General features: G+C 41.7%; 1 protein-coding gene across 16 annotated transcripts in view; it reads left to right on the forward strand.

Moving 5' to 3' along the window:
* Positions 1-25,072, forward strand: part of ptprsa (protein tyrosine phosphatase receptor type Sa) — a 214,840-nt gene that overhangs the window by 138,807 nt on the left and 50,961 nt on the right. For 9 of the 16 annotated variants that reach the window (XM_053843556.1, XM_053843721.1, XM_053843959.1 and 6 more), the window contains 8 exons: positions 6,207-6,476; positions 6,555-7,136; positions 7,939-8,075; positions 8,188-8,332; positions 14,052-14,381; positions 18,323-18,516; positions 19,593-19,619; positions 20,946-21,063. In XM_053843556.1, coding sequence (XP_053699531.1) covers positions 6,207-6,476; positions 6,555-7,136; positions 7,939-8,075; positions 8,188-8,332; positions 14,052-14,381; positions 18,323-18,516; positions 19,593-19,619; positions 20,946-21,063 — 1,803 coding nt within the window. The remainder of the gene's footprint in view (positions 1-6,206; positions 6,477-6,554; positions 7,137-7,938; positions 8,076-8,187; positions 8,333-14,051; positions 14,382-18,322; positions 18,517-19,592; positions 19,620-20,945; positions 21,064-25,072) is intronic. The other 7 variants (XM_053843882.1, XM_053844538.1, XM_053844446.1 and 4 more) reach the window with 2 other exon arrangements.

Here is a 25,072-nt window from a genome sequence, read left to right on the forward strand (position 1 = left end):
GCTGACTCTCTTGGCCGTGTTGATCTTTTTTTCTTTCTGCATTCCTTGTTTTATGAAGTCACTTTTTCCCCTCTGGTATAACCGTATAGCCTTTTCCTTTGTTGAGTTTGTATTTTTGTGTTGTGATTTCAGTCTTGTGTTTGTGTGTTTTCCTTTGTTCCTTTCCATTTCTGACCTCATTTATTTCTGTTTCTATGTCTGTCTCTTTGTGTTGAATTTGTGTTGATTTATTTTTTATTAAAAAAAACGCTGCCCTGCTTCTTGGGACTTGGAGTGCACATGCAAATGCCAAATGAATAACAAGTGTGTATACAGCCAGTGTTCCTGTCATCTTGTTTATGGAGATCCATTTCTGCCAAAATGAGATCTGATTGGATCCTTGATGATTCCAGCCTGCCCTTAAAGGTTATCATTTACTGTGCCACGGATCAATAATGATATCACCGCCACTACATCACGTTTGCAGATGCTTAGCTGTTGCTCAGAGATACTCCGAGTGGAAGATGGTGACAGCTTGATGTAATTAGTTTTGTAGAAGGACTGCCGTTTTTATTTCCTTCCAGCTATGGCACTCTATCAAATGATCATATTTTATTCAACAGGCGCCTTCTCCATGCGTATGCCCCCGTTCCTTGCATTTACACACAAATGCACGCGCGCAAAGTAAATATTAGTTTGATTTAGAAACACCATCAATATTTAATTTTCATGCTTTGCGAGGTTAGCATGTAATATGCAGCGTGTTTTCTCCCTTGGAGACTGGCGTCGCGCTATCCTTGATCCTTTTTTTTTTTCTATTTTAAGAAGTGAACATTACATGAAGAATATTAGATACTTAAGAAAAAGTTTGTAATAATGAACTATATAATGAACCTTATAAATCCCTTACAGTTACAGGCTGAGGTTATGAAAAGTAAGTCAAAAGTGTAGGTCGGTCGTCTTTACATTGTAATAATTCTGTGACACTGATTCTGATTTTCCAGTTTGATTTTGTCGGGCTGTAGGAACCTTCTGAGTTTTAGGACCTGATGAAATTATGGTTTGAGAAAACAAACCGTTGGAAATATTACACTTGTATTTGTGTCTGGCTTCTCTGTAGAGTGTGTGCTGCTCACATGTCCGCAGCATGTCTCTATCACAATGATAGTCTGCTGCTCATGACAATGACTGAGAAGCGTAAGATTTCCTGTTAATATTAACAATAACCTGGACAGTTGTTGCTGATTGTGTACTACTGTCTTGTTGACTTGTGAGGTAGCGACAAGGCAGACGGGCCCATGACCTCATGGTTTTCAAAATTATCCGTACCCGCCGGCCAAACATAGGCATGGACCTGGCGTTTTCAAATGTAAAATTCCTCAGCAAGGTCTTTCGTATGGAACCTTCCTCCATGATGTGTGAAAGCCAGCACCAGCTCTGGGACTGCCTCGAGAGATTCTGGAAGACTTTCGTCCGTGATCATAGTTTTAATAGTTTCATATTTTTTTATACATTGAAGTCCCAATAATTACCTGTAGCCAAGACCCTCAATATTTTAGGATTTATTCACTACCAATGAGATATTTCAGGTGTGTTCATTTGGCTCTGGACAATGATCCAAATGTGACTTAACTTAGCTCGTGCAGTATTTGCGGGCACTTGCAGACTGCAACGTTGCCTCAAGAGTCTGTAGCTGACTGAGTAGGGAGTCTCAAAATGGTTTCCTGCAAGTTGCTCCTGGAAATATGAAGGTTCCTACAGTGCCAAATCGACAATGAAACTGGAAGAGATTCTCAGAGATGAACTATAGTGCGCCTTCTTGCTCACTAATACTTTTCTGACACCAAGTTTTATGCAATGAACTTTCTGGATGTTTCTTACCGTCTTCACCCTTCCGAGCTTGGCACAATCCCACCTATAAAGGCAGTCTATCTATCTCTCTCTCTAAAGTAACCTCATGTTCTGAAGACAAAACACTGATGCAGTAAGACTGTGCTGTTCCTGATGCATGTGCATGTCTCTTCTTGATGCGATCTGCCTGTTGCTGATGAGCTTGCATGTCCAGCTATGCGTTTGTGTGTTGCGTTGGGAAAGAAAGCTAGATTACACCTTACACTCTCATCGGCCAGAGCAAAAAAAACAACAAAAACCCTGTCATCTCTATTAGATGTTTGTCTCTGAGCATTCCTGACACCGACAGCCTCCCGTCACTGAATCGCCTGTTTTTAATGACTCAAAACAAAATGGTTTTAGTCAAGCGAAGAAATATATGTATGGTTCACCTGAGGGGGCGACGGCTCATCTTCCCCCCATCGACAATTGAGGACGGTGATGCAGACTGAAATGATCCCCAGTACTGCGCTGGTGATTACCACGTACCCCTCCCATGATTCCTGTCAGCTCTCTCTGGGTAATCATTTCCATTTTGATGAGCTTCCCATAGTGACTGTTTAGCATTGGCACAGTCAAGATATGTTAATGGAGACCAACCCCCGCAGCTTACATGTTAATGTTGTCGGCCCCGCCCTGCTAGTGTGACTAAAGGATCACCTGAGTCCTCAGGCAGCAAGAGGGTGTAATCTCAGCTTCAAGGTGACACTAAAGGCTGCACATTATGCTGGCGTCCCCCTTCATTTTGGGGCAGCAGTACCTGCCCTACAGAAATAGCCAATAATGTCCACCTTCTGACCTCTGTTTTTTTATTTTTATTTTTTCTGACACAAAGTCCACCAAACCACACTATCACGACTATTAGCACAGTACTCTGGCGTTCTCTCTCGACTGCTTTCCACCTCGTTCACTGTAAGTTCTTTTCCATCTCTCTCTCCACATTGGGGCTTGAAACAAGACCATACGTTTTAGTGGAACAAAGGGAAGCACACGGGCCGGTTGGGCTCCTGGTCTCGGTGAATGAGGAGCCTGAATGAGTCCACAGGTCTTTTTCAAAGACCGCAGGATATGAGACCATGCAAATCACCCAATGCCCTTCATGCACTGAGAATATGAAAGAGTGGCTCAGTGTTTTTCATTTCTACCACATTCAGTACCGAGGCAGCTCCTTAGGAAGCTTGTTGGACGAGTTTGTCCTGCTAAAGAGCTGTGGAGGGTTCAGAACTTCAGATCTGTTCGGAAGGTCGACCATCTGCTCCTCGACCCTCCGATTTCTGATATGAATAAGAGGATATATTTGATCAACCATTTTTATTTGAAAGAATGTAAGCACTTGCATTGGTGTGGTGCAACAATAGTTTGAGAAAATAGCGAAACACATTCATCGGAACTCTGCTGAAAGACAGTGTTATTAATGGCACTGGGGCGCGTGTGTGGTTTGGAAATGAAAGTGCGGTGTGGATGTAGCCCGAGGTTAACAAACGTGTTTTTTTTTTAAAAGTCAGAAATCATTACTAAAGAGCCTGTTAGGGCCGCCGCCGGTGTCCAGCCCTCGAATGTCTTGGCTATAGATAGTCAAATGTGAGCAGCTTCCAGTGGGGAAGCCTCATTCACTCAGCCACTGTAGCTCCCGGTCCATTGGCTGAACAGAGCCCCAGGGAGAGAAGCTCCATCCAGACACACGCTAATTGGATGTTTTCCTGGAACTTCATCATTTGTTTTGCCTCTTAACAAGAATTACCTTCAATTGGTTGACAATTCTCCGCATCTGAAAAACATCTAATAGCACTGACACATATCTCTCCGTGGATCACAGCTGCATTCTGTCTATGCTGTGCAGAGTTAGCTATTTTTTTGTGGATTTGTTCAATTTGAGTTGTTATCTCTCAGTTATTTGTCCGTGTGTGTCTGGTACTCTGCTATATTTGGTAATGAATGGCATGCTTGGATGGGCTCGGGTGACACTTCCAGATTGTCATGGGTTCTCTGGTGTCGGCCCGAGTGTATGGGGGCGCACCTGTATCTGTCACTCATGCCATAGCTCAACCATGCATGTCTGTGTAGTGAATGGGCTGCCCTGTCTTTTGATTTTTTGATTTATCCAGTGCCAGCTTCATTCTCCCTTTAAGCCATGATCTCTAGTCGTAATTGTCTTCTTTAGTATCAGAAATTCGACTTGTATACCTGGTCGACTACTGATGTAGGACGAGTTCATTCCTTTAGATTTTCCACAAGGCTGGGTTTGGAATGCTAAGTCCCCTTGAAATCTCCCTCCTTGACCCTTATAATTCACCTTCATGTGTCCTCCCTGGCCACACTCCAACACACACACAACAACAGTTTTGAACATCAGAGGTTCCCATATTACATTTGCAAATATATTCTCGGTGTTGACGGTGTTTATTCTTGCTTTTGAGCCCCAGTGTGTGAGACCTCAAAACTCTGTTTCAACCATGGTCTTGTTTTTTTTTATTTTTATTTTTATGGTTTCTAATTCTATACCCCCTCCGCCTCAGTCCCAAGACAAGTCTCATTCACACCTCATTTGCATACTGTGAAGTACAGTATGTGTGTTGACTATCCATGACTGTTGGCGTTGTGACCTGCTGTCTTGCTGCTTGAGTCTGTGTGTCTCTTGTCTTTTCTGTCTGGTCACTCTGTCTCTAAGTCAGCTCTTTCATCCAGTTCATCATTTTTTTAAAACTTCTACTCCTTCACAACTTCCCTTCTCTATCTTTGACCTTTTTGCATCCCAACAAACATTTTGACATTGAAGCCAGTTTAATGAATACACATGGAAAGTTTTATTTTTTCATACGACAGTAGATAGAACATGAGACAAAACAGATATGCCTCCATAACTTGTGCACAAGCCAATTGGGCGCACTGGCTGCCTGAGAAAGTTTCTCCTCGCTACTTAGTGTGTCGCCAACTGTCAGGTGGTTGCTGGGATGCTTATCATGAAGTGCCATTCTACACTTCCCCCCGCTAAGCATACAACACAAAACACACAGTTTCTTCTAATTCAACAACATGTACCCGCGAGAAAAATACACTGTACCTCATGTCTCCACATCTGTCAGCTCAATTTTAAACTCCATGGGTTTTGAGGTTCTCTTTGTCTTCTCTGGTTATGTCCTTCTCCATCCGCCTTTCCCTCCTATCCCACTATATGGCGTTGTTGTCGTCTGCTGGATTGTGGATCCAGTTCCGTTTCATGACACTCTGTGATTGTAGACTCCTGAGCGGCTCTAAATGTATTCTAAGACACACACCTCTTCTGTGTTAAATGGGACTGCGATGTGACAATGTGCAACCATCACATTTTGTCACATTAGCTGACAAATGATAGAACTCTACAGCATTGTAGCGGGTTACCCCAAGTTTACCCTCCTACAAACCCCTCCTTTTCCTTCGCTGTCACTCTTTGCTCCTCTGTTCCCTGTCCTCAAATTCTCTCCCCTCACTCTTGTATTTCTTCTCTCCTCTTCAATCGTCTTCTGTCTGGGCATGCTAGCAACCCTTCAGTTCTTATTCCTCTATGCATTTTATCTCGATTTTTATCTCTGATTTTGTTATCATTTTTACTTAATTTACCTCAGTCTACTTATGCATGCTGTCTGTGAAACTGATAGCTGCATCTATCAATGGAACCGTGTCAGATCTTAAAAAGGCTTTGTCCAGTGGATCTACCCTAAACCACAAAAATCTGATTAAAGTTTCTCATCTTTAAGTGAAACAGATGAAGGCGACACGTAGAAATACTGGCTCGATAACAGTAAGATTCTGAGTAGGATGCTAACCTTTCACTTCCTGTGCTGTGGTTGTAGTTGGCAAATGCCAGCTCCCAGTCCTGCACGAGTGCTTGAGGGGACAGGAAGTAGCTGGTTGCCATGCCGGCCTCGTGGGATAACACTGTCACACAGGCCTTTTCTTGATACGTCTATAATCTATAAGTAGGGCGTGCTGTAGTTATTGCATCATAAAAATCACCAGTTCAGATTCAAAGATGAGAAACTCGTAATAGATTTTTGTGTCTTTAATTGTGCTGTGATGGGTCAAATATTGGTCAATGGAACCTTGTTGCTATGAATCGTTGCTTTATTGTTAATCAATATTGTTGTCGAAGCCGTTATGTTAGTTTAGTTCCTTCTCCTTATTTGAATATTCTTTGTTTTGAGATTATTTTGTGTTTGAGTTCACCTGTTGAACTTTTTGTGTTTTACTGTTTTGGTTGAAAGTTGGCCGTATTTTCATCGTCCTCTCTTGTTACCTCTCTTTCTCTCTTTTTTGTGACTCCTTTGTCAACCTCTCCCCCTCCTCATGCCTTCCACCAGTCCGGCGGGTGCCTCCTCGCTTCTCCATCCCGCCAAGCAGTCAGGAAATAATGCCTGGTGGCAGTGTGAACATAACATGTGTGGCAGTGGGCTCCCCCATGCCGTACGTCAAGTGGATGCTGAATTCCGAGGATTTGACTCCAGAGGATGAGATGCCAGTGGGTAGAAATGTTCTCGAACTGAGCAGCGTCCGTGAGTCAGCCAACTACACTTGCGTAGCCATGAGCAGCCTCGGAATCATTGAAGCCGTGGCACAGATCACCGTCAAATGTAAGAGATAAATGTCTCCATCCAAAACAAATGTGTGGAAAAAGCACCCTGAAGTCTGTGCCTTTCATCTCTCCGCAGCTCTTCCAAAGCCTCCTGGTACACCTGTTGTCACTGAGACCACTGCCACCAGCGTCACTATCACGTGGGACTCAGGAAACCCGGATCCCGTCACCTACTATATAATCCAGTATCGAGCCAAGTCCCCGGAAAGCAAGTACGAGACAGTAGATGACATCACCACGACTCGTTACAGCATCGGAGGCCTCTATCCCAACACCGAGTACGTCATCAGAGTTTCGGCGGTCAACACCATAGGTCAGGGTCCACCCAGTGAACCAGTAGAAACCAGAACCGGTGAACAGGCGCCTGCCAGTCCCCCTCGAAATATTCAAGCACAAATCATCTCCCAGAACACCATGATGGTGCGCTGGGAAGAACCCGAAGAACCCAACGGACAAATAAAAGGCTACAGGGTGTACTACACGATGGACGACTCCCAGCCCACCAGTCTCTGGCTGATTCATAATGTGCAGGACAGCATCATTACAACCATCCAGAGTTTGGTGCCACATGAGACCTACACCATTAAAGTACTAGCGTTCACCTCTGTAGGTGATGGACCCTTCTCAGAGCCAATCCATGTGAAGGTGCTGCAAGGAGGTGAGTCACTTTTTTACATTGCTGATGTTTTATTAATAAAGGGGGCCTATTGTGCAATTTTTATTGACTTCAGTAGACGTATCTCTTTTATAAATAGAGTAGCCCCGCATCAAAATAGAGTGTAAAATAGTTATGTTATGGTGTTTTAATGTTGAAGTTTATAAAGCCCTCATTTTGCAATAAATTGTGACAAGCAATGCTAAAATGGACAATGCACCGTGCGCATAAATTTCCAGGAAATGGACAATCGTCATTCTTTCACTTTCTCGTATATGTTAAGGTATATGGTGAAGATCACTCGTCATATATGGGAAACAATAACTGGGCCCCTTTAAATGAGCATTTGTTAGGCCCTTCAGACCAGCACGGAGCCGATTCCGGAAGCAATTTCACACCAACAGACGTGAAAACGATCCGGCTCCGAACCTGGATTGTAAGTTTACAACTGGAACCCACAACAGTTGGCTTCAGCTTGTGAACTATGACATCATCGGTGTGTGTCAAGTTGGACGGTCATGTCTGCACCCACCAGAAGCAACCAACACTTAAAGTATTGGTGTGACTTGGCATTCTGCCGGTGTGCTGTTTAATTTCCTGAGGAACACTTTATAGAGCTCTCCCTCTTAAGTTCGGCTTAAAAATTGTAAGAGCCCCGGCTGGTTCGATGGAAAATACCAGAACCAGGGAAAAACAAATCCATGGCTGGATAAGCGTAGTGTATAATGTGAACTGGTGTGCCACTCAGCACATGACTTGGACGCCTAAAAATGTCCCACTACTCACCATTTGTTGTGTGTCACAGTTCCTGGGCAGCCCTCCAAATTTCAAATTGGCAACATCGGTGATACCAGCATTCAACTCACATGGGAACCAGCCTTCGAGAAAGAGGGAATAATCAGTTATGAACTGCGATATTCAGAAGGAAGCTTGGGAACTCGGGTGAGAATTCCACTCTCACATATAATTTACATAATGTGATTTCCACAGAGCACATATATGCACTTTACAAACATTTTATTTCAAGCTTTTAAAGAACTTTTTCCTATGGCAGATCAAGAAATCTTTCAGCCCCACTTCATCGTACGTTGTGGAAGGTCTTCGCCCAAATACCGAGTACCACTTTTCCCTGGCTGCCATCTCCAACAAAGGCATTGGTGCTTTCACCAATGACATATCACAGAAGACCCTGCAAGCCAGTACGTAGAATATTTTCTTTACCTTTCGTCATATCCGTTTAATACTTGCCTTGATTCCTTTGTATACAGGATGTATAAACAATGATGACGAACTTCCACTTATGAAATGGTTATTGCTGTGGACTGATTTGCATTGTTTTTCAGAAACGTGTACACAGTTTAAAAATGATCAAAATTACTATTGACACCTTAAAGTCATGTTAGCCTAAACCTTGTGGTTGTAATTTGATTTCCACTAAAAGTTCCAGGTATCTGAAATGACCAGACTGACTCACACTGGGAAAGAATTCATATGTCGATTGCAAATATTTATAATTCACCTTTGCTTTGCCTTCAGCACTTGCACTTTTGGAAAGAGACTCAAAGATGTCTTTTCCCCTCCAATCCGCCAAGGCTCTCCTCTGAACTGAGCCTGTCAAATGTTTGGGGGGTAGATCAGTCGTCGTCTGGGAATAACTGGGAGCAGAAATGTGTTGCGACTTATCAGCAACACGCTGATGATTGTGTTTCGCACATGGTGAGATCACATGTGAATTATTGAAACCAGCCCTCTAAAAATAACCGGAATAACGCTAGTCGCTCAGAGCAGACGAAAAGACATGCGGCTTATCTGGTATGCTGTCGGGCTGCAGAGACATGAGGGATAATCAGAACTGTTCCGAGGTTTAACATATTTCATATCAATGATGGAACCCTGATGTTGTAAATAGATCAAGGATAGTAATAGTGGATTTGAGTGAAGTGCAGAGGAGAGCCTTGGTTCTGGAGTTGACGCACCTTAACCCACTTTTCTTTGTTAACCGGTGACTGTGCCCACTACAACAGCAACAATGGATCCATCACGTCACCGTTCTTTTTTTTTTTATATCCAAGCAGTCAAGAGTCACTGAGGAGATGCATGCGACGCACCCTCAAACGCTTGGGGGTGGTTTTAAAAACCCTCCACTGCATTGTTCCGTCCAGGCATGAAACTGTTTTGTGTTGTCGAAGCCGCATTTCTCCGTCGTCCTTTGTGTGAGCCTCACCCATTGATATGTCTGTCGTGATTTCTTCACTTCTGTGTTGAAATTGTTTTGGAATTTTAATCAAACGGGAACCGGATTCGGATAGCACCCACTCCTGTCATCGTCTCACATCACTTTATTTCCGACACTGTACCTCTCTGCGCCACTTGTTCCCTTGTGCAATGGAACAATGAAAGCTGTCCTTGGAATGGCCTGATATTACCTTGCTCACTTTAGGAGTTTCTTTTTTTTATGTTCAAGGTTTGAAAAAGTTTTTTTAGTTGCGTATTATATATATATTTTTTTTTTTCACTTGAGTTTATCCAAAGAATGTGTGTTTGGATATCACCTCACTGTTGGGTTCTTGCAGGAATGCAACAGCAGCACAGCCAGCAACATACTACACAAGCACAGCAGGCATGACACCATGAATCATGTTACTCATTTAACTGGAACATTGATCTGAGGGTCAATGAACACCTCGAGAAAGGAAAAAAACAATTACACATACCATTCAATTTATCCTCCTCAAAAATTCATCTGGTAAAATATAAAAATATGGAGAAGTTCTCCAGACTCCCACCACTTCTAAAAGTCAGAAAGCCATTTCCCCCTCAACGTGTCACAATAATTAACTTGATATGTGGATCCTTCGAGGTAAGTCTTTTTTTTGTGGGGGATTCAGTGTCACATTCATTTCTCAAGAGTCATCAATGGTGCCTTGATGTTGAAGTTATTTTTATTTTACCGCTGAGTTCTGCCAATACGGCAGCTGAACTGGCCAAGTGTCGAGTATTGCTTGCTGAGAAAAAATGATGTAAAACAGTTCAGAAGCTGTCAGAGGGAAGACATGCTTCCAGGCTAGCTAGTTGCAACACGACACCATATTCTTAAAATATGTTCTTCATGTTCGATTTCATAAGAAAATGATTCTCAAAATGAATTTTAAAAAATAGGACTGTGCACTTTTTATTTATTTTCAGGGACCAAAAAATACTGTTGGAATGAACAGTACTCATTAAAAGATTCATTTAAAAATGAAAAAGGAAATAAGTAAATTAAGGAGTCAGAGTTATATTTACAAGTCAAATCTTAATTTATGTAAGTCCTCTCGCTTTGATCTCATGTGGACCATGGAATAAAGGCAGCCGTGGTGTCGTCTTTTTCATGACCCACAAATGTATCTACAGTAGATTCCAGGGTAACTGCTCAAGGGTTTATAGGTCGACTAAAAGTTCCATCAAAAGCAAAAAAAAAAAAATGATGGAGCACACAACAATAATTTTATTTTTAATGTCCTGGCACCATTGATATTTAACACGTTCGACTGGATTTCCGTCCCAATATGGCCGACTGAAATCCAGCGATGACAGAATACAGATTATTGACGCCGCTTTTGTGTGCGCTACTTGTGGTATCAATGCTTATTGTTGAAGCCGGTGCTTAGTTCAAACAGCACAACCAGATGCCTTTGTCATGGGAACCACTTTGTCAAGTCAAAATGAAGCGCTTGATGATGTTGTAGTATACAGTACAAGAAATGAAGTTGATCTAAGTGACACCAGTGGTTCCCATTCAGTGAAGGGCGTTTTGGGGTGTGCTGAGGATTAATAGCCAAAAAAGAAAAAAAAAGAAAATGCATTTTCTGTGAGACAGATCAGTCGTGGCCGGAGTGAAACTTCATTTAGAGGAGGAAGTTGTTTCCCTTGCTTCCCAGCCGCATTTAAATGGATGGTGTGGTATTTTATATTAAAAGTTAAACCCTGCAAACATGAGTGGCAGAATCCTGCTTCATAGTGGATTTCACAGTATTCATTGTCCACTTGCTGGAGGGTCCGGCTTGATGAGCTTCTAAAGTATTTGTATCAATACAAGAGGTGTAGAAGTCCCAAACAGTCACACATGTAATTACAAGTTAGCATAACATTGCGTGGTTATTATTATGAATTCTAAAGGAAACATTACATCTGGCTAAAACAGTGGATGATGCACTTCTGTTTGATGAATGTGCAGTTCCTTTAGCATCCAATGTTTGTGCGAAAGCTTGCTAACATGGCTAACTATTTGTCAAAAAGCATTTATAAAACTCTGTAAAACAAAGCTTCAAAGTGCAATATAGTCCTGGTATTCCTAATCCTACGCTCGGTCTTCTTCGTCGGACACACTCCACACTTCACACACTCGTGTGTGTGTATATATATATATATATATATATATATATATAGTAATAAAGATTAGCCGCGGCAGTCTTTAAGTGTTATCTGGCGCGAGGATGCCTGTGCGACGTGATAGCCGGCCCCCTGTCAGAATCGGAGCCCTTGTGCCGCAGCACAAAGATTGAGAACTGAGCAATCATTTTTGACGCGGAGAGTTTGCAAATACAATACTGGCAGAGGAAAGAGGCTGAAAGGCTGAAAATCCAGTAAGACCGTAAGTAAATAAGCCCATTGGACACAGTGGAGGGTTTGGAAACTGAAGCTGAGGTCTTGTCCTGTTTGTTATGTTCTGTAGCGTTCCCTTTTCACCATATCAAAGAGTCAAAACCCCTGTTTTTTTATTTATTCACCACTTTTTAAATTATTTTTAAGCCTCTTCTACTCAAAGCGACAGTGCAGTCGGGACAGTGTCATTAAACTTTTACAGGCTCTCCGTCTTGCTTCCTCTATTATTGTGGCTTAACGTTCTGAAAATGGCAGTAAGCTTCTGCACGAAAGACCTATGAAATGGGATTCTTGGACAAACTGTAAACACGTTTGGAACTCTGCGTACATGGCAGAGATACAAAATGTGCTGGGAGCAAGTACAACTTCCCCTCTTGCAGCCGTGGGGACGCTCCGGCCCGAAAACCTGAGAATTCAACAGCCCTGGCTACAGCGCGTAGCCTGCTCTCCCTCCAAAAACCATGACCGGAATTTGTGTAAACAAGAGAAAATATCTTCTATCTATCTAAAAAAATTGACCTTTAAAGCTCACAGGAGGGAAATGTGTCAGTGCGCTCTGTAGTCAGGTTCTGGTGGTAAGAAAGTCTATCTCATATGTGTTTTTGGGGCCAGGTACGTATCGTATAAACAACTGCTATGAGTGTGTATTATTTTTGTGTGTATTTTTCCATGTTGTTTTACTTTCAGTCTCATTGGTTGCAGAATTATTTTTGTTTTGTGGCCTTTTTTTTTCAATTTCAGTTCCGGCTTATCAATTCTGTTTGTCTGTCTCCTCAATTGTTCTATATGCTGATGCTTTATGTTTTGGTGATGGCTTGTCCTGAATGTTATTTTACCGTCTTTTGGATGTAATAATGAATTAGGCTTGTGTAACATTGTTTGAAAGCCACTGACTATTATGAAAGTTTGCAATGTTTAATGTGCCTTTCTGAGGCTTAGAAAATAAATCTAACTATACATAAAAAAATAGAAAAAAATGAAACAGTAATTGCAATATAATTAAATTAAAATAGCAATTTAGAGTTATAGCATACTGAATACTATGCTTGTTAGAAATCCATATTCAGTATTTTATGTATAAATGAAAAGTCAACAAACATTTTTTTTAATCAATGATAGAAAAAAATTGAAATAAATAAAATTTTAACAAAATATCTTAGTAGTTAATGTTAGTTCAACTCAAAATCCCACCATTACCTATTTTAAAAGTAAAATAAATAAAACAGGAAAGAGCACAACTACACTCTAAGTATAAAACTATAGAGAATTGTTTGTATTCTGGTACCAAAACCCTTTTTTTTTTCATCTTCCCTGGTCATACGTCGGCATGGCTACGTCATAAAAGGGGGAAAAAGAGTGTTAACACACAGAACCCAAGTGAGGAAACCTAACCCGACTAGAAATATGTTGGTATTTATCCATATAATACCAAACCCTGGATGAGAAGTGAAACATATTATCGCAAGTTGCAGAGCACACTCTCTGGGCAAGCACAAGCTGTGTAAGCGCTTGGCTCAGATTAGAAGTGAGAAGCACCCAGTTTGAATTAGAAAGTTCACAGATGTCTGGGTTTTAATATGTTTTGGAAGACACAAATAGCAGCCATCGTGCTTGGAAGCTTTTACTCGTGCTCTTCTGGATAGAAAAATAGAGCAGGCTGTGTTGCCTCTGTCATCCAGCGCTGCGGAGAGTCATCGGCTTCTTACGCATGGTTGTACTTGTGCCGTCTTACCACCGAGCAGTCTGGGTCGGTGCGCCTCACATTGTTGGTACTGGGCCCAAATAACCAACCAGAACCGTTTTGCGGTATGCATGATGAAAAGAGTGTGAGAGATGGCACTCATTGCGCGGGAGTGAGAGAGCAAAATCAGAGTACAGTCGCGAGGGCAGCTGTTGTTGTTACGATCAAAAACGTGACACATAACATTTCTGGGTACTTTGCAACCGTAGGTGATAAAATGTAGATAGTTAAGATTTCTCCTACTAAGGTTCAACACGTTGAATGATTTACCGAGCACAAACTTGTTCACTTTTAATTCATTATTACACTTTTTTACCATTTCAGTTAACATTTGTTGATTTTATTTATTCTTTATTTTGTGTCCTGTCTGCTTTTTTTTTTTATTAGGTTTGATGTCAAAGTTTCCTTTTATCATTTTGCTTTGTCTCTCCCATCTTTTTATTTTTCATTTTCACCTTTTCCTTTGCCCGCCTTCCCCCCAACTTCCTGGTTCCCCACCTCTTCCTCCTCTCTGTCCTCTCCACCTTTACCAGAACCCTCCGCCCCCCCTCAAGAGATTAAGTGCAGCAGCGCCAGCTCCACCTCCCTCCTGGTAAGTTGGCGGCCCCCGCCCGAGACGGCTCAGAACGGAGTCCTGGTGGGGTACAGGGTGCACTACCAGGTGGCGGGTGTGTCAGAGGGTGGAAGTGATGATGCACAGCTCATGGAGGAGCCGACTGTGCCGGCCACCGATGAGCAGGTGCTGCAGGTGCTGCTGCAGCGCCTCGACAAGTGGACCCAGTATCAGATCACAGTGTCCGCCTTGACTGTGGTTGGGCCGGGCCCTGAGAGTGAGCCCATCATCTGCCGGACCGATGAAGACGGTGTGTGATATTTCCTTTTCCCTTTTCTGTCTTTTGCCTTTGGGCACTTTTGAAGACGACCACAACAAACATATGTGTGAGACAACTGCTAAATGGTTTCCTGCTTGTATATTTGGGCGTTTATATTCTGGTAATCCTATTTGCATTCTATTTGCTATATTACGCTGTTTTTCCGACCCGCCGTTTTCCATCGATAGTGACCCCCGACGGTCCTCAAACTGATGTCCATAAATGAATCAGTCGCCTTAAAATAAAGTGGAACTAGTGTGTCCCTCATCAAGCATTTCAGATTGATGTGAGACACAACTGCTGTGTATCTGGAGGAAGCAATGGTGTTAACCAGAGAAAACCCTCAATAAGTATAGGATTAAGCTTAAAAAAAAGAAAAAACATCTGTACAATCACTTCTTTTTGAGTGTTGAATGTCAACTTGAAATGAAATGTGTCATGTTTCACAGTTTTAGGCAGACATCAACTTCACTGTAAGTTTCCTGCTACTGTAAATATGCGCTCTCACCAGACATCATGTTGTGTGCAACTAATTGTACTCGTGCTACAATGTGAGAGTGGAGGATGCGGAACGTTTGGGGCGACAGGGTTGCAGCTCCAACGTGTGTCTCGCGACTCTTTTCGCTCAAGTTTAAAAATCTGAACTTAGGTCCAGAGTCACGAAACGGGTAAATTTGTCAAGAAGTAGACACGAAACAGAGTAGAAGCTGATAGCATGCAGTTGCTTGCCATTAGACTGACACCCTCCGAAGGATCTGTTCGACCCAGCGGGGAAAAAAAGTAGGCACTTTTGTGATACATTCAAGCTGTTTTATAACTTTTATAAAAGGCAAAAAGCCAAACTTGAAACAAAACTTAAAGGCACCCTATTATTGGAAATGACTGCTTCTTGAGTTGCTACTTTTGAATATTAAATGGTCACAAAGGGGCATTTCATTTTTGCCAAAAACTTTTCCTACTGAAAAACAACAAAAAAATAGGGATACGGTTCATAGACTTGAGCATTCAGTCAAACATGGTCGATGATCACATCACAGTTTACACATCCAGCGGGGCAGGGAGCAGAATGATGATCTCACTGTCCATTTTCTTCTTGTGCATTTAACAGCCTTATAACAGAAGGAACAATGGAATATGTGTGTCGGCTTGTTTATCGTATTGGCGTGTAGGACTGCAGACTGGAAGGCATTATTACTCATTCTCAGCCGAGAATATGATCTAATGTATGACATAATGTTGAGGTTGGGTATTGAGTTGGGCACTATGGGTCATTGTACACATTATGATGATTTCTTTCAGTGCCTGGCTGTAAAACAGGATTCCAGAGAGGAAAAAAAAAACAAAAAAACAGACCCAAAATAAGTTAAGTTTCCTCTGCCATTTCAATAGCCTTGCCCTCACACGTAGCACCATGACAGTTTTGGTATTCAATCACTCACCTGATGTTATTGCCCCACTTTAACATTGAAATTTCCGACTTCGACCGATCACAACGAAGGGCTGTGGTCTGCATAGCTGTGTAAACAGTGCTATTTTAGTGAACGGCATTTAAAATATTGGATCTTTAAAATACGTCATCATGAAACTTTGAATTTCCTCGATTGAAAAAGAGCTTCTGAATGTTTTTTGCCCTGTTTACTCCACTTGCTTTGTTGTGCCAACAACTATACATGTTTACTTGTGGAAGGAAATGAAGGCTGCTGCGTGATTCTTTATGAGTCGTCCCGGAATTGTATCCATGTTTACGTGGCAAATCTTTAAATCCGGTAATATCATCTCCTGTGACAAAACAAACCCAGTGCTCAGCTATACGACACGTGTTAGCGGGGCAATAAAAATGTAGCATTGTCTCAAGTCTAAAATATGACCTGACTGCCGACTTCTGCTTCTGTTCGCCACGACCCATTTCACATCCATTACCGCCGCATTTATACCCACTTCCCTGACTCTGATGTACGAGCGATGATATCAAGAGGCTTAAATTCTTTTTGTATCTGAATAAAACAGCATCACCACCAGGAAGTGAAGGGTGAGTCGCTGACAAATGCTCAAACAAATAGCCAGCTGTCACGATGAAAACGACGTGTGACACAGAAGTGCGGGGCAGAAGAATAAAAGCCAAAGGTAGAAATGTCGCAATAAACAAGATTGGTGTGTGATGCCGGGGAAGATTGGGCTGTGATTTAACAAAGGCTCTTAGAGGGGTTGGTTGAGGACAAAATTGAAGCAGCGTCTCGGGTAGGCTTTTGTTAATGGCCCATCCATTTCGAAATGAGCTGGTCCAGAGCCGCGCAAAGATGCCTGGAAGCATCGCGAAGAACTGTCATTATAACTGACAGACACGGTTTTGCACTGAAGGCAGACACATTTCGAAAGGTGGAAAAGTTGTAGGAGGTTTTATTATATAATTCCCTCAGTGGCTGGCTTTTCTACAGCTGCGACCTTGTGGTTGTATTAGCTACTTTCAAATATCGTATTTCATGGCACTTTTTATGTAGGACACCCTTGATGAGGTGGGTCGGCTCTAGTGTCTAGGTCGAGAAAAGGACATGGTTGCTAAGAGTTAGTCACTAGCTGAAGTGAATTGATGAATTTGTGGTCAAGTACGCTCTGTATCATGTTAAAATTAGGGATATCAGTGGATTAAAATGGCTGAATCAGGCTTTTTTTAATCTCTTCTAAGTGTGACTTAATGAAAGATTTGTTTAGCGCAGCAACTCAACATAACAGTTTCATTTAGATGAAAGGCACTGAATGCTCAAAACATTCCAGAAAAAATCAGCATGTCATAAAACAGAATGTACAACACTTTAACCACAAGCCCAACTCAGGCACATAAGGAAGAATGACTAGTTAACAGATAAACGCGATCTCACTGGTCGGTGCTAGTACTGAGATAGAATCGAAAAAATCCTCAGCTGACACACGATTGTGCAGAGTGCAAAGTCTTGTAAAAAAAAATCCCTTTTTATTTGTGAAAATCTTTATCACTGACACTGACACGGCATGCAATTTGTGAAAAGAAATTGCAGAAAATGTATTTGTTAAAAATATAACATGATTTATTCATTTATTTTAAATCACTGTTTCGATTCACCAGTGTATTTTTTGAGACTAACTTTCAAGTTTCTTGTCAGTGTTGGTTCCAAAGAAGAAAAAAAAAACAATCCAATAATTTAGGCCTAATAACTTCAGTGTACTTTTTGGAATTTCCAAACAATCCATTTTCATTCTTTGCCTCATAACTACAGTTATTATTTCTCTCATCACATTTTGGAGCATATTGGTTAGTTCTGCATTTAGTTTTTGACCAACTTTTAAACCGCGGAACAAACTCTGCTAGTCTACGAGTGTCAATGAAGTTTTGAAGTGAGACGTTAGCTCTGTTAGCTCTGCGGTGCTGACTGTTTTTGGCGTTGCGGTTCCTACAAGGCGTTGCAGTTCCTATACGTAACAATCCATCACTCTGTTGTGAAGGTGTGTGGTCAAGTTAGAGGCACATCAGGTTTAAAAAAAGTTGGGCATTTGACCGGCTCCTTGACTCTGAGTGTGCGTGGCACCTTGCGCAGCTCTGCTGCAAGTGAGGGACGAGTCAACACATCAGCATAGATCTATAGTGTATAGGAAAGAATGTGGCTCACGTTGGTAGATCGTCAGCACGTTGGAATTGTTCCTGATTTAATGTCATCGTATCAAATGCGTATCATTTCCTACGAGACACCTGACAGTCTCTGGCGGCACACCGGTTGAAAAGCGCCGCACTAAGCCATTGTTACCCTGGTTATTTTCACCAGTATAGAAAATCCAATGCTCCAGAACACTCCCCCGCATGAAACCAAGATACTTAGATCAGCGCTTTACCCAAGAGTCTCAGTTCTTAATGAGTTGCCTTCAACATAAAAAGTGACTCCATTGTTGGTATTTATTTTCAGTTCCCGGTGGCCCACCAAGGCGGGTGGAGGTGGAGGTCCTTAACTCCACGGCATTGAAAGTCATGTGGCGCTCCTTGGTGCCTGGGAAGCAGAACGGTCAAATCCGAGGCTACCAGGTCCACTATGTTCGTGTGGAGAACGGAGAGTCTCGGGGTTTGCCTCTGATCAAGGATGTCATGCTGGCCGATGCGCAGGTAAGACTACGTTGCTTGCAAACACGTCTTGTGTTTGAAGAGAGATGTATCTGCTGTATCAGTTAAGATATAGTCTGGTCAGTTCCACTCTCGTCCTGGTGTTTTGATTTCTCGACAAATACGGTTTGTTGTTCTCCCCCGAAGAAACTTTCCCAAAGTTATTTTTCCTTTTTCTGCTCGACACAGACAGCAAATTGCGTGTTTCACCTTCGCAAATATCGCCAGAGCAGGGGAAGTGATGTGGTTGCTCTTTCCTCTTGTATTTCATTTCATATTGCAGCAATATTCTTCTCCCTTCAGCCCACAACTATAATCAAAGCTCTTCCCTGCTCCTCTGCCTCTCTGACTTTTATTAGAAATGTCCTTCTTCTGGCAACAGCTGCCGTGAAATGTCGGATTGTGTACTCATATCAAATGCGAGGACTCCAAAGAGAGCGGTGATTATAGTATTCCACGTTGGGAGGGGGGGAGTTAAATTGCCATGAAAACATTTTTACCAAAAATCACCCATCGTTGACAGCTCGAATTGTATAATGCATAATGGCCTACTTTTCTCTTTCTGTGCTGCTTTTTCTTTTTAAACAACTTCTGTCGACACAATGCTGGAGGAATCCTGCCAGAGACTGTGTGCACGGTAGCAATCATCCAAATGGAAATCACAGCCTTGGAGCAAAAGGGTAAACAACAAAGAATAGAAAAGCTGCGTGCAATTCGACATATTTTAGGCAAGAATGAGTAAAATCTATTTCTGCTCAGAAATGGCGGGTCCCTGCTAGCCACCAGCGTTGTGTTTACATATTTAATCCTTCACCGGCGGAAGAAAAGGAGGCGCTGAAAATATTTCAAATCATGATATGCCAGTGTTTCCTCAACAATTGTGGGGTAGAGTTCTACTGGGTCGCACTTGGAGTCTGCATCCTGGAAATTCTTTTTTCTCCCTCCAATCCTGTGACCTACTTCAGAATCCAACTCCAATGTCGACATCTCTCACAAGCCTGTTCTCTTCTCTTCTTCTTTTTTTTTTTTAAAAAAACATTGCTTTCACTCCTACACTCTCCTCTTTGGTGGGGGGTTAGTGGGCATTGGACGATACAGCGGAGTATGTAAGTATGACCTCTCATCTGAATGTTCTGTGTGAACAGTGGATAGCGCATTTAAATACATACGTACTATCTACTATTCAACACGTCTGGAATGCCTTTTTTCATTTTCTGTTCTGCAGTGTGTTGTGATTTTTTTATTTATTTTGTGTGTATTTGTGATTCTGTTTTTTAATTTTAATGTCTTTCACATGTCTGTTTCTGAACAAATGTATATATGCCTTTAAGTTCATGAACCAATGGGGTCAACGGTGCGATTCATAATTCAGATTTTCCCAGTTTAAACGCAATTTAAAACATCAAATCAGATTATTAATACAACTCTTAGATGCATTTTCGACACTGATTTAAACCTATTCCCAGTGAAGGCAGTGTCACTGTCAGGCTCAATGAAATGTTGTTATTTTATCTCTAAATTATCTATCCATTATTTATTAATATTCAAGATGTTAATAAAACAAAATCTGTCTAGTTCCCTCGCTTGCACTGCATGTAGACCTCAGTCCGTGGGAAACACTTTCCCGTTAAAGGGCAGTTACAACCAGGCACCTTGTTTTGTCCTGACAGCTGAACGTCTTGACTATAGCAGCCCAGCGCTTTGACTGCATCATGGACAGATTCAGAAACATACTCGGCATATTTGAACCTCTATTTTCCAACCCAAATGAAACGTAAGCCAAGGACTCATTCCTGGATGCACACTCTAGCACGTTCTGCTTTCCATGAAAAAGCTGCTCACTCTCGTTCCCCTGAGGTTGTAGAGGCTGGATGAATCAGATCGAGTGTAGAACTGCGGTGAAATTAAATGGATATTGGTTACTTAACCAGCTCAGGCTGTGCAGAAACAATGTAGCCTAAAAATATTACTGACAGAAAGTGTTCTTGCACCATGTTGTTGCACATAATCTGCCTAGTGTATTTTACTATGTAAAGAGTAAATCAAGTGTAATAGTGTGATTTGACTAAACCCATGTTATTGTCATATCAATATGGAGGAATTAAATTCTGTCCTTATCATTTAGTCCTAGTAACTAAGACTAAGCTCTCTCCCGTAGTATTTAGAAGTGTCTGGAGCTTGAATTTCACCTAAAGCTCTTGGCAACAAACAAGCTATTTTACACATAAACATTAATTTGTGAATCGATTTTTTATATATTTTGTGAATGTGACGTTACGCATGAGAACTTTACTTTGAAAGCATGCCTCGAGAGAGTGAATAAAAAAGACCTATGTCTTAAAGTCTGTGGATGATTTTGAAGTGGACTGACATAATCGTATATTTTGGTGTCACCATTCGTGGTGTTCTTATTCTCCTCCTGGTCCATGCAGGACATGGTGATCGGAGGACTGAAGCCGGACACCACTTACTCCATCACGGTGGCCGCCTATACCACCAAGGGGGATGGAGCTCGGAGCAAACCAAAGCTGGTGGTGACCAAAGGAGCAGGTCAGTGAGGCTGAGCTGGATGCTAACGTTGCATATAAGGGGGTCTTCATAGTTCATCCAGATATTTCTGATTTACCACGCATGCATGTTAACACAAGCTGCTGATGAAAGTAGCACCTACAAAAAGGTGGAAACAGAATCCGGCTTCTGGAGTGGACAAGGAGACGTCAATTTTCAGTCTCATCCTAAAACCACCACTGACAAAATGGGTTCAGAGGACGGCACCGTTCAGTTTGTGGAGGAAGACGCCACCTGTGTAACCATGGCTGAGGACAATGTGTCAGCCACCATCGTGTTTAAAGCAGCTCTCTGACTTGTCAAGACAGATGCTGATCGTAGTTGAACATCTCCTGGTTTTAATGACTTTAGATTCACCAGAGAACAGCACCTGCACCCCTTACCCTCCCCTGATCACACAGCCTGTAACCAGCATCCAGCCCTGCAGCAGGGACCTGACCACCAAGTGGACAAGACCACTATGCTATGAGACGCACAGTATATTCCACAGTTAAAACACAGTTGACCCGCAATAATGTTGAAAAACTAAAAATAAAGGAAGAAACTCTGTGTTGTGTTTGCTTCCTGGAGCTCATCATCCACTTGTCCAACTGAAAGTAGTCCACGACTGCTTTTCTCAAGTGAATGATGATTTTGAAACGGCAGACGTGTCTTTGATGGAACTTTATAACACCTGACCTGCCTGCATTGTGCGGTCGTTACATGGGCATTTCTCGCTTCACACATTTGTCAGAGGCATATTTTCATGGTGATGTGAGGCCTGTCAGGATTTTTAAGGCAGATTATGAGAGCTTTCAAAACTCCTGTTGGATTGCTGGTTGGCGGTTTAGTAATGCAACGCCAGAGGCTAATGCCGGCGCACTACAATGCCTCGTCTTCATCACATTTATCTCCTGTTACCTGCAATGGGCGCTCCAGATTAACCGAGGCGCTTGAGCCTCCTTGAAGCACGGAGCTCAGTTACTATGATCACGATCTAAACCTGAAAGAGCGGCTGCCTGGGAGTGCGAAAGCCTTCTTTTCAGAGAATTTCAGGCACGGAGCCAAGATTGGAGCGAGGGAATCTGCGCCAAGAGGCTGTGGGATGCACACAGCTGCTTACATGTGAACGACAGAACGTCTTACACGTGTTTTTAGGACACTACCGCACGTTTTCAGGTCGACTAAAGACATGCAAGTGTGGGACTTCTCTTGCATGTTTGACTGACACTTCAATCCCTCTTTGAATCCAGGTGAAATTACGCTGATCCCTTTATATGGAACGACTGTTTTTATAAAATATTGGCGTTGTAAACATACATTTCTTAGTCTTTTTAAATAAGGCATGACATTCATCTATTTTCACATAAACATACCTTATTTCTGATGAATGTTTTTGTCAACTATGCTTCTTCCCTTATTTTTCACAATTATATAAAAAATCACGACTATAACTACATTAAGTTTCTCTCACGGATTACATTTAATAAGCTTTTTTTCTTTTATAGTACCTCTTACAATATTCATTTCAATTTTTCCGTTCTTGTATTTTACACCCCCCCAAATAAAAAGTTTCTTTCCTTATAATAGTATTTATCTGTTTTTTTATAGTCATAGTGCATCAAAATTTCCATCATATTTTTCATTCAGTATTTTCCATCTTCCAATTTTTTTTTTTATATTTATCTAATCTTTATCCTCTCAAGTGCTGTTTGCTTTATCATTACTGCATATTTTATAAAACCAGTCTCGCACATATTCATTTCTTAAAATCGCCAAGAAAAAAGAAAAAGAAATTCAACCGTTTTTCTCACTTCATCATCACATTCATGTACTTCCTGAAATGTTACTTAATTCATTGCACTGAAAATGGTGAAAAGAGCTACCGTGCCTCCTGAACAATAGGTGGCGCTCAAGGACTCCAGGTTCTGTTTTTCTTTTTGAAATTTCAGAGTTCTGTGATTCATCATTATCCAGAGCTTTTTTTTTTGTGTATATTATTTGAAGCCATCCACGTGATTCCAACCCCACTCCGCCTTTTTTTTTCTTTTCCACGTGTTTCGTGTCGGTCATCAGGGTTGAGTGATTGCTGTCACTCGCCGTCTTCTTGTCACGGCTGGCTCGGTGCTGTGCCAGTCCCTCACCCTCCACCTGTCCCTCAGAGGAATAGCATCTCCTTTCATAATGCTCAAGCAGATTTGTCAATGGGGGGGTGCGGGATGAAAGGAGGGCTTGTGTGAGCTGGGGAGAAGAGGAGCCTTGGCAGTCTTTGTCAGAGGTGCAGCGTTGTCCTTCGTGTGCTGTAGGATTAAGGCTAGCCGGGTGAATGGCAGTCACGGAATTTGGAAAAAGGCATAGACATTTCTGGAGTCTGCATTTAGCCGAGAACAAGAGGTGGGATTTGGGATATTCTGCAGGAGTTTCAGGAAATGTAATTGGGTAAAGAATAGGACGGATTTACCTGGCAGGTCTTTGCTGCCATTTTCTGGAGTCTCCATGTATTTCAGCTCAAAATTTGGTTCATCAAAATGCTGTGTTCACTGATAGATACTTGTTTGTTTTACTGGCAGTATGTTCATCGTACTGCACTCTTCCTTTTGTCCCTGAATCCACTTAATATTAATGGTCATTTCTGCAAATGCATATAAAACCCAGCCCATATCACCCACCGTTTTATGCCACTGTCCAACCAACTGAACTCAGCATCAAGCAAAACTTTTATTAAACTCTAATAATAGAGCACAAACAGTGCATGAATAACATAATATATACACACACTAATGGATTACTGTTCTCTGAGGGTCCATCCAACCAAAAGACTGACGGAAAAAGGAAAGATATGACTATATATAATAGGAAAGTGGGGGTTACAAATAGTCACTTTACTGTTATTGGAGGTGGCGATAAGCACAAAATGCTAAAGAGAGAAGTGTGAACACATAAATTCAACAAGTGTGTTCACCATTAAGATGTTACTGGAAGTTGAAATTGCACGATTGTTTGCATTTCTGGACGTAAACATTTGACTCGATCAGCTTTATTGTTTTACACCAGTCAAGTAAGCTCCTGGCGATAGGTGGTATAGGTCACCCTGGTTGGGTCTGTATTGTGTTGGGTGCCAAGTCAACTAGCCTTGAGTCTAACCTGGATTTATTGAAGGCTGCCGCCTAATGGTGAAATTCTAATATAGCTTCAGATTAGAAACCCTCTTGTCACATTTTTATGAGACACTTAAACTGGCAAAAAAAACCTCCTGCTGTTCATTATTTCAACAGCAGACCAAAAACAAAACAAAAAAAAAAACAGAGTTAAGTTTGTGTGGATTGTATTTTTAGAACTTATATACTATTGTTGATGTTGGAATCCTGACATGTACTTTACTGGCTACATTTACAAACCGTAAAAGTTCCATGTAAATCCCAAGGCAGTCAAAGAGCCCATTTAACTGGGTCTTTAACAGCAAGTTTGTAGTTAAAGCGGCAATTACTTTGGAAACCAAAACTTCATGGACAATCACAGCGGCAGACAGTTTGTCCTGACGCCACTTTAAAGTTGATTCACATCAATTGTTCACTTGTTTTTCCTTTGAAAGACCTTTATTGAAGCTAGCTCTTACAGAAGATTCCGGTTTCCTTCTACACAAGTGACACAAACAAGCACAAATGGTGACTTGTGTGTGACTCACATCTTCTATTTATTGTGGTGTCTTTGTGTTTGTCGAGTGGAAACATGGATTGTGAAATATCCTCTCATAGTTATTGCTTTCCCTCCTTTGATGTGAATAGAAAGCAAATTCTTTTTAAGTTTGAAGACAAAAGAAAAAAAGCTCGATAATAGTAACATTTAGTTGTGATACTAAATTGTTTCCATGTTATTAGTCTTTCTGCATTTCCCATCTCCACCTTAAACACTTGATCATCTTGCTTGGTCACCTCATCTCCTTTGTGTCCTCTGCTACCACAAACATCAATCTCAATAATTCTATTGTCATGCTTGCACTTGCGAATCAGCG

Source organism: Synchiropus splendidus, chromosome 1, assembly GCF_027744825.2.
Source record: "Synchiropus splendidus isolate RoL2022-P1 chromosome 1, RoL_Sspl_1.0, whole genome shotgun sequence".
Lineage (NCBI taxonomy): Eukaryota > Metazoa > Chordata > Actinopteri > Syngnathiformes > Callionymidae > Synchiropus > Synchiropus splendidus.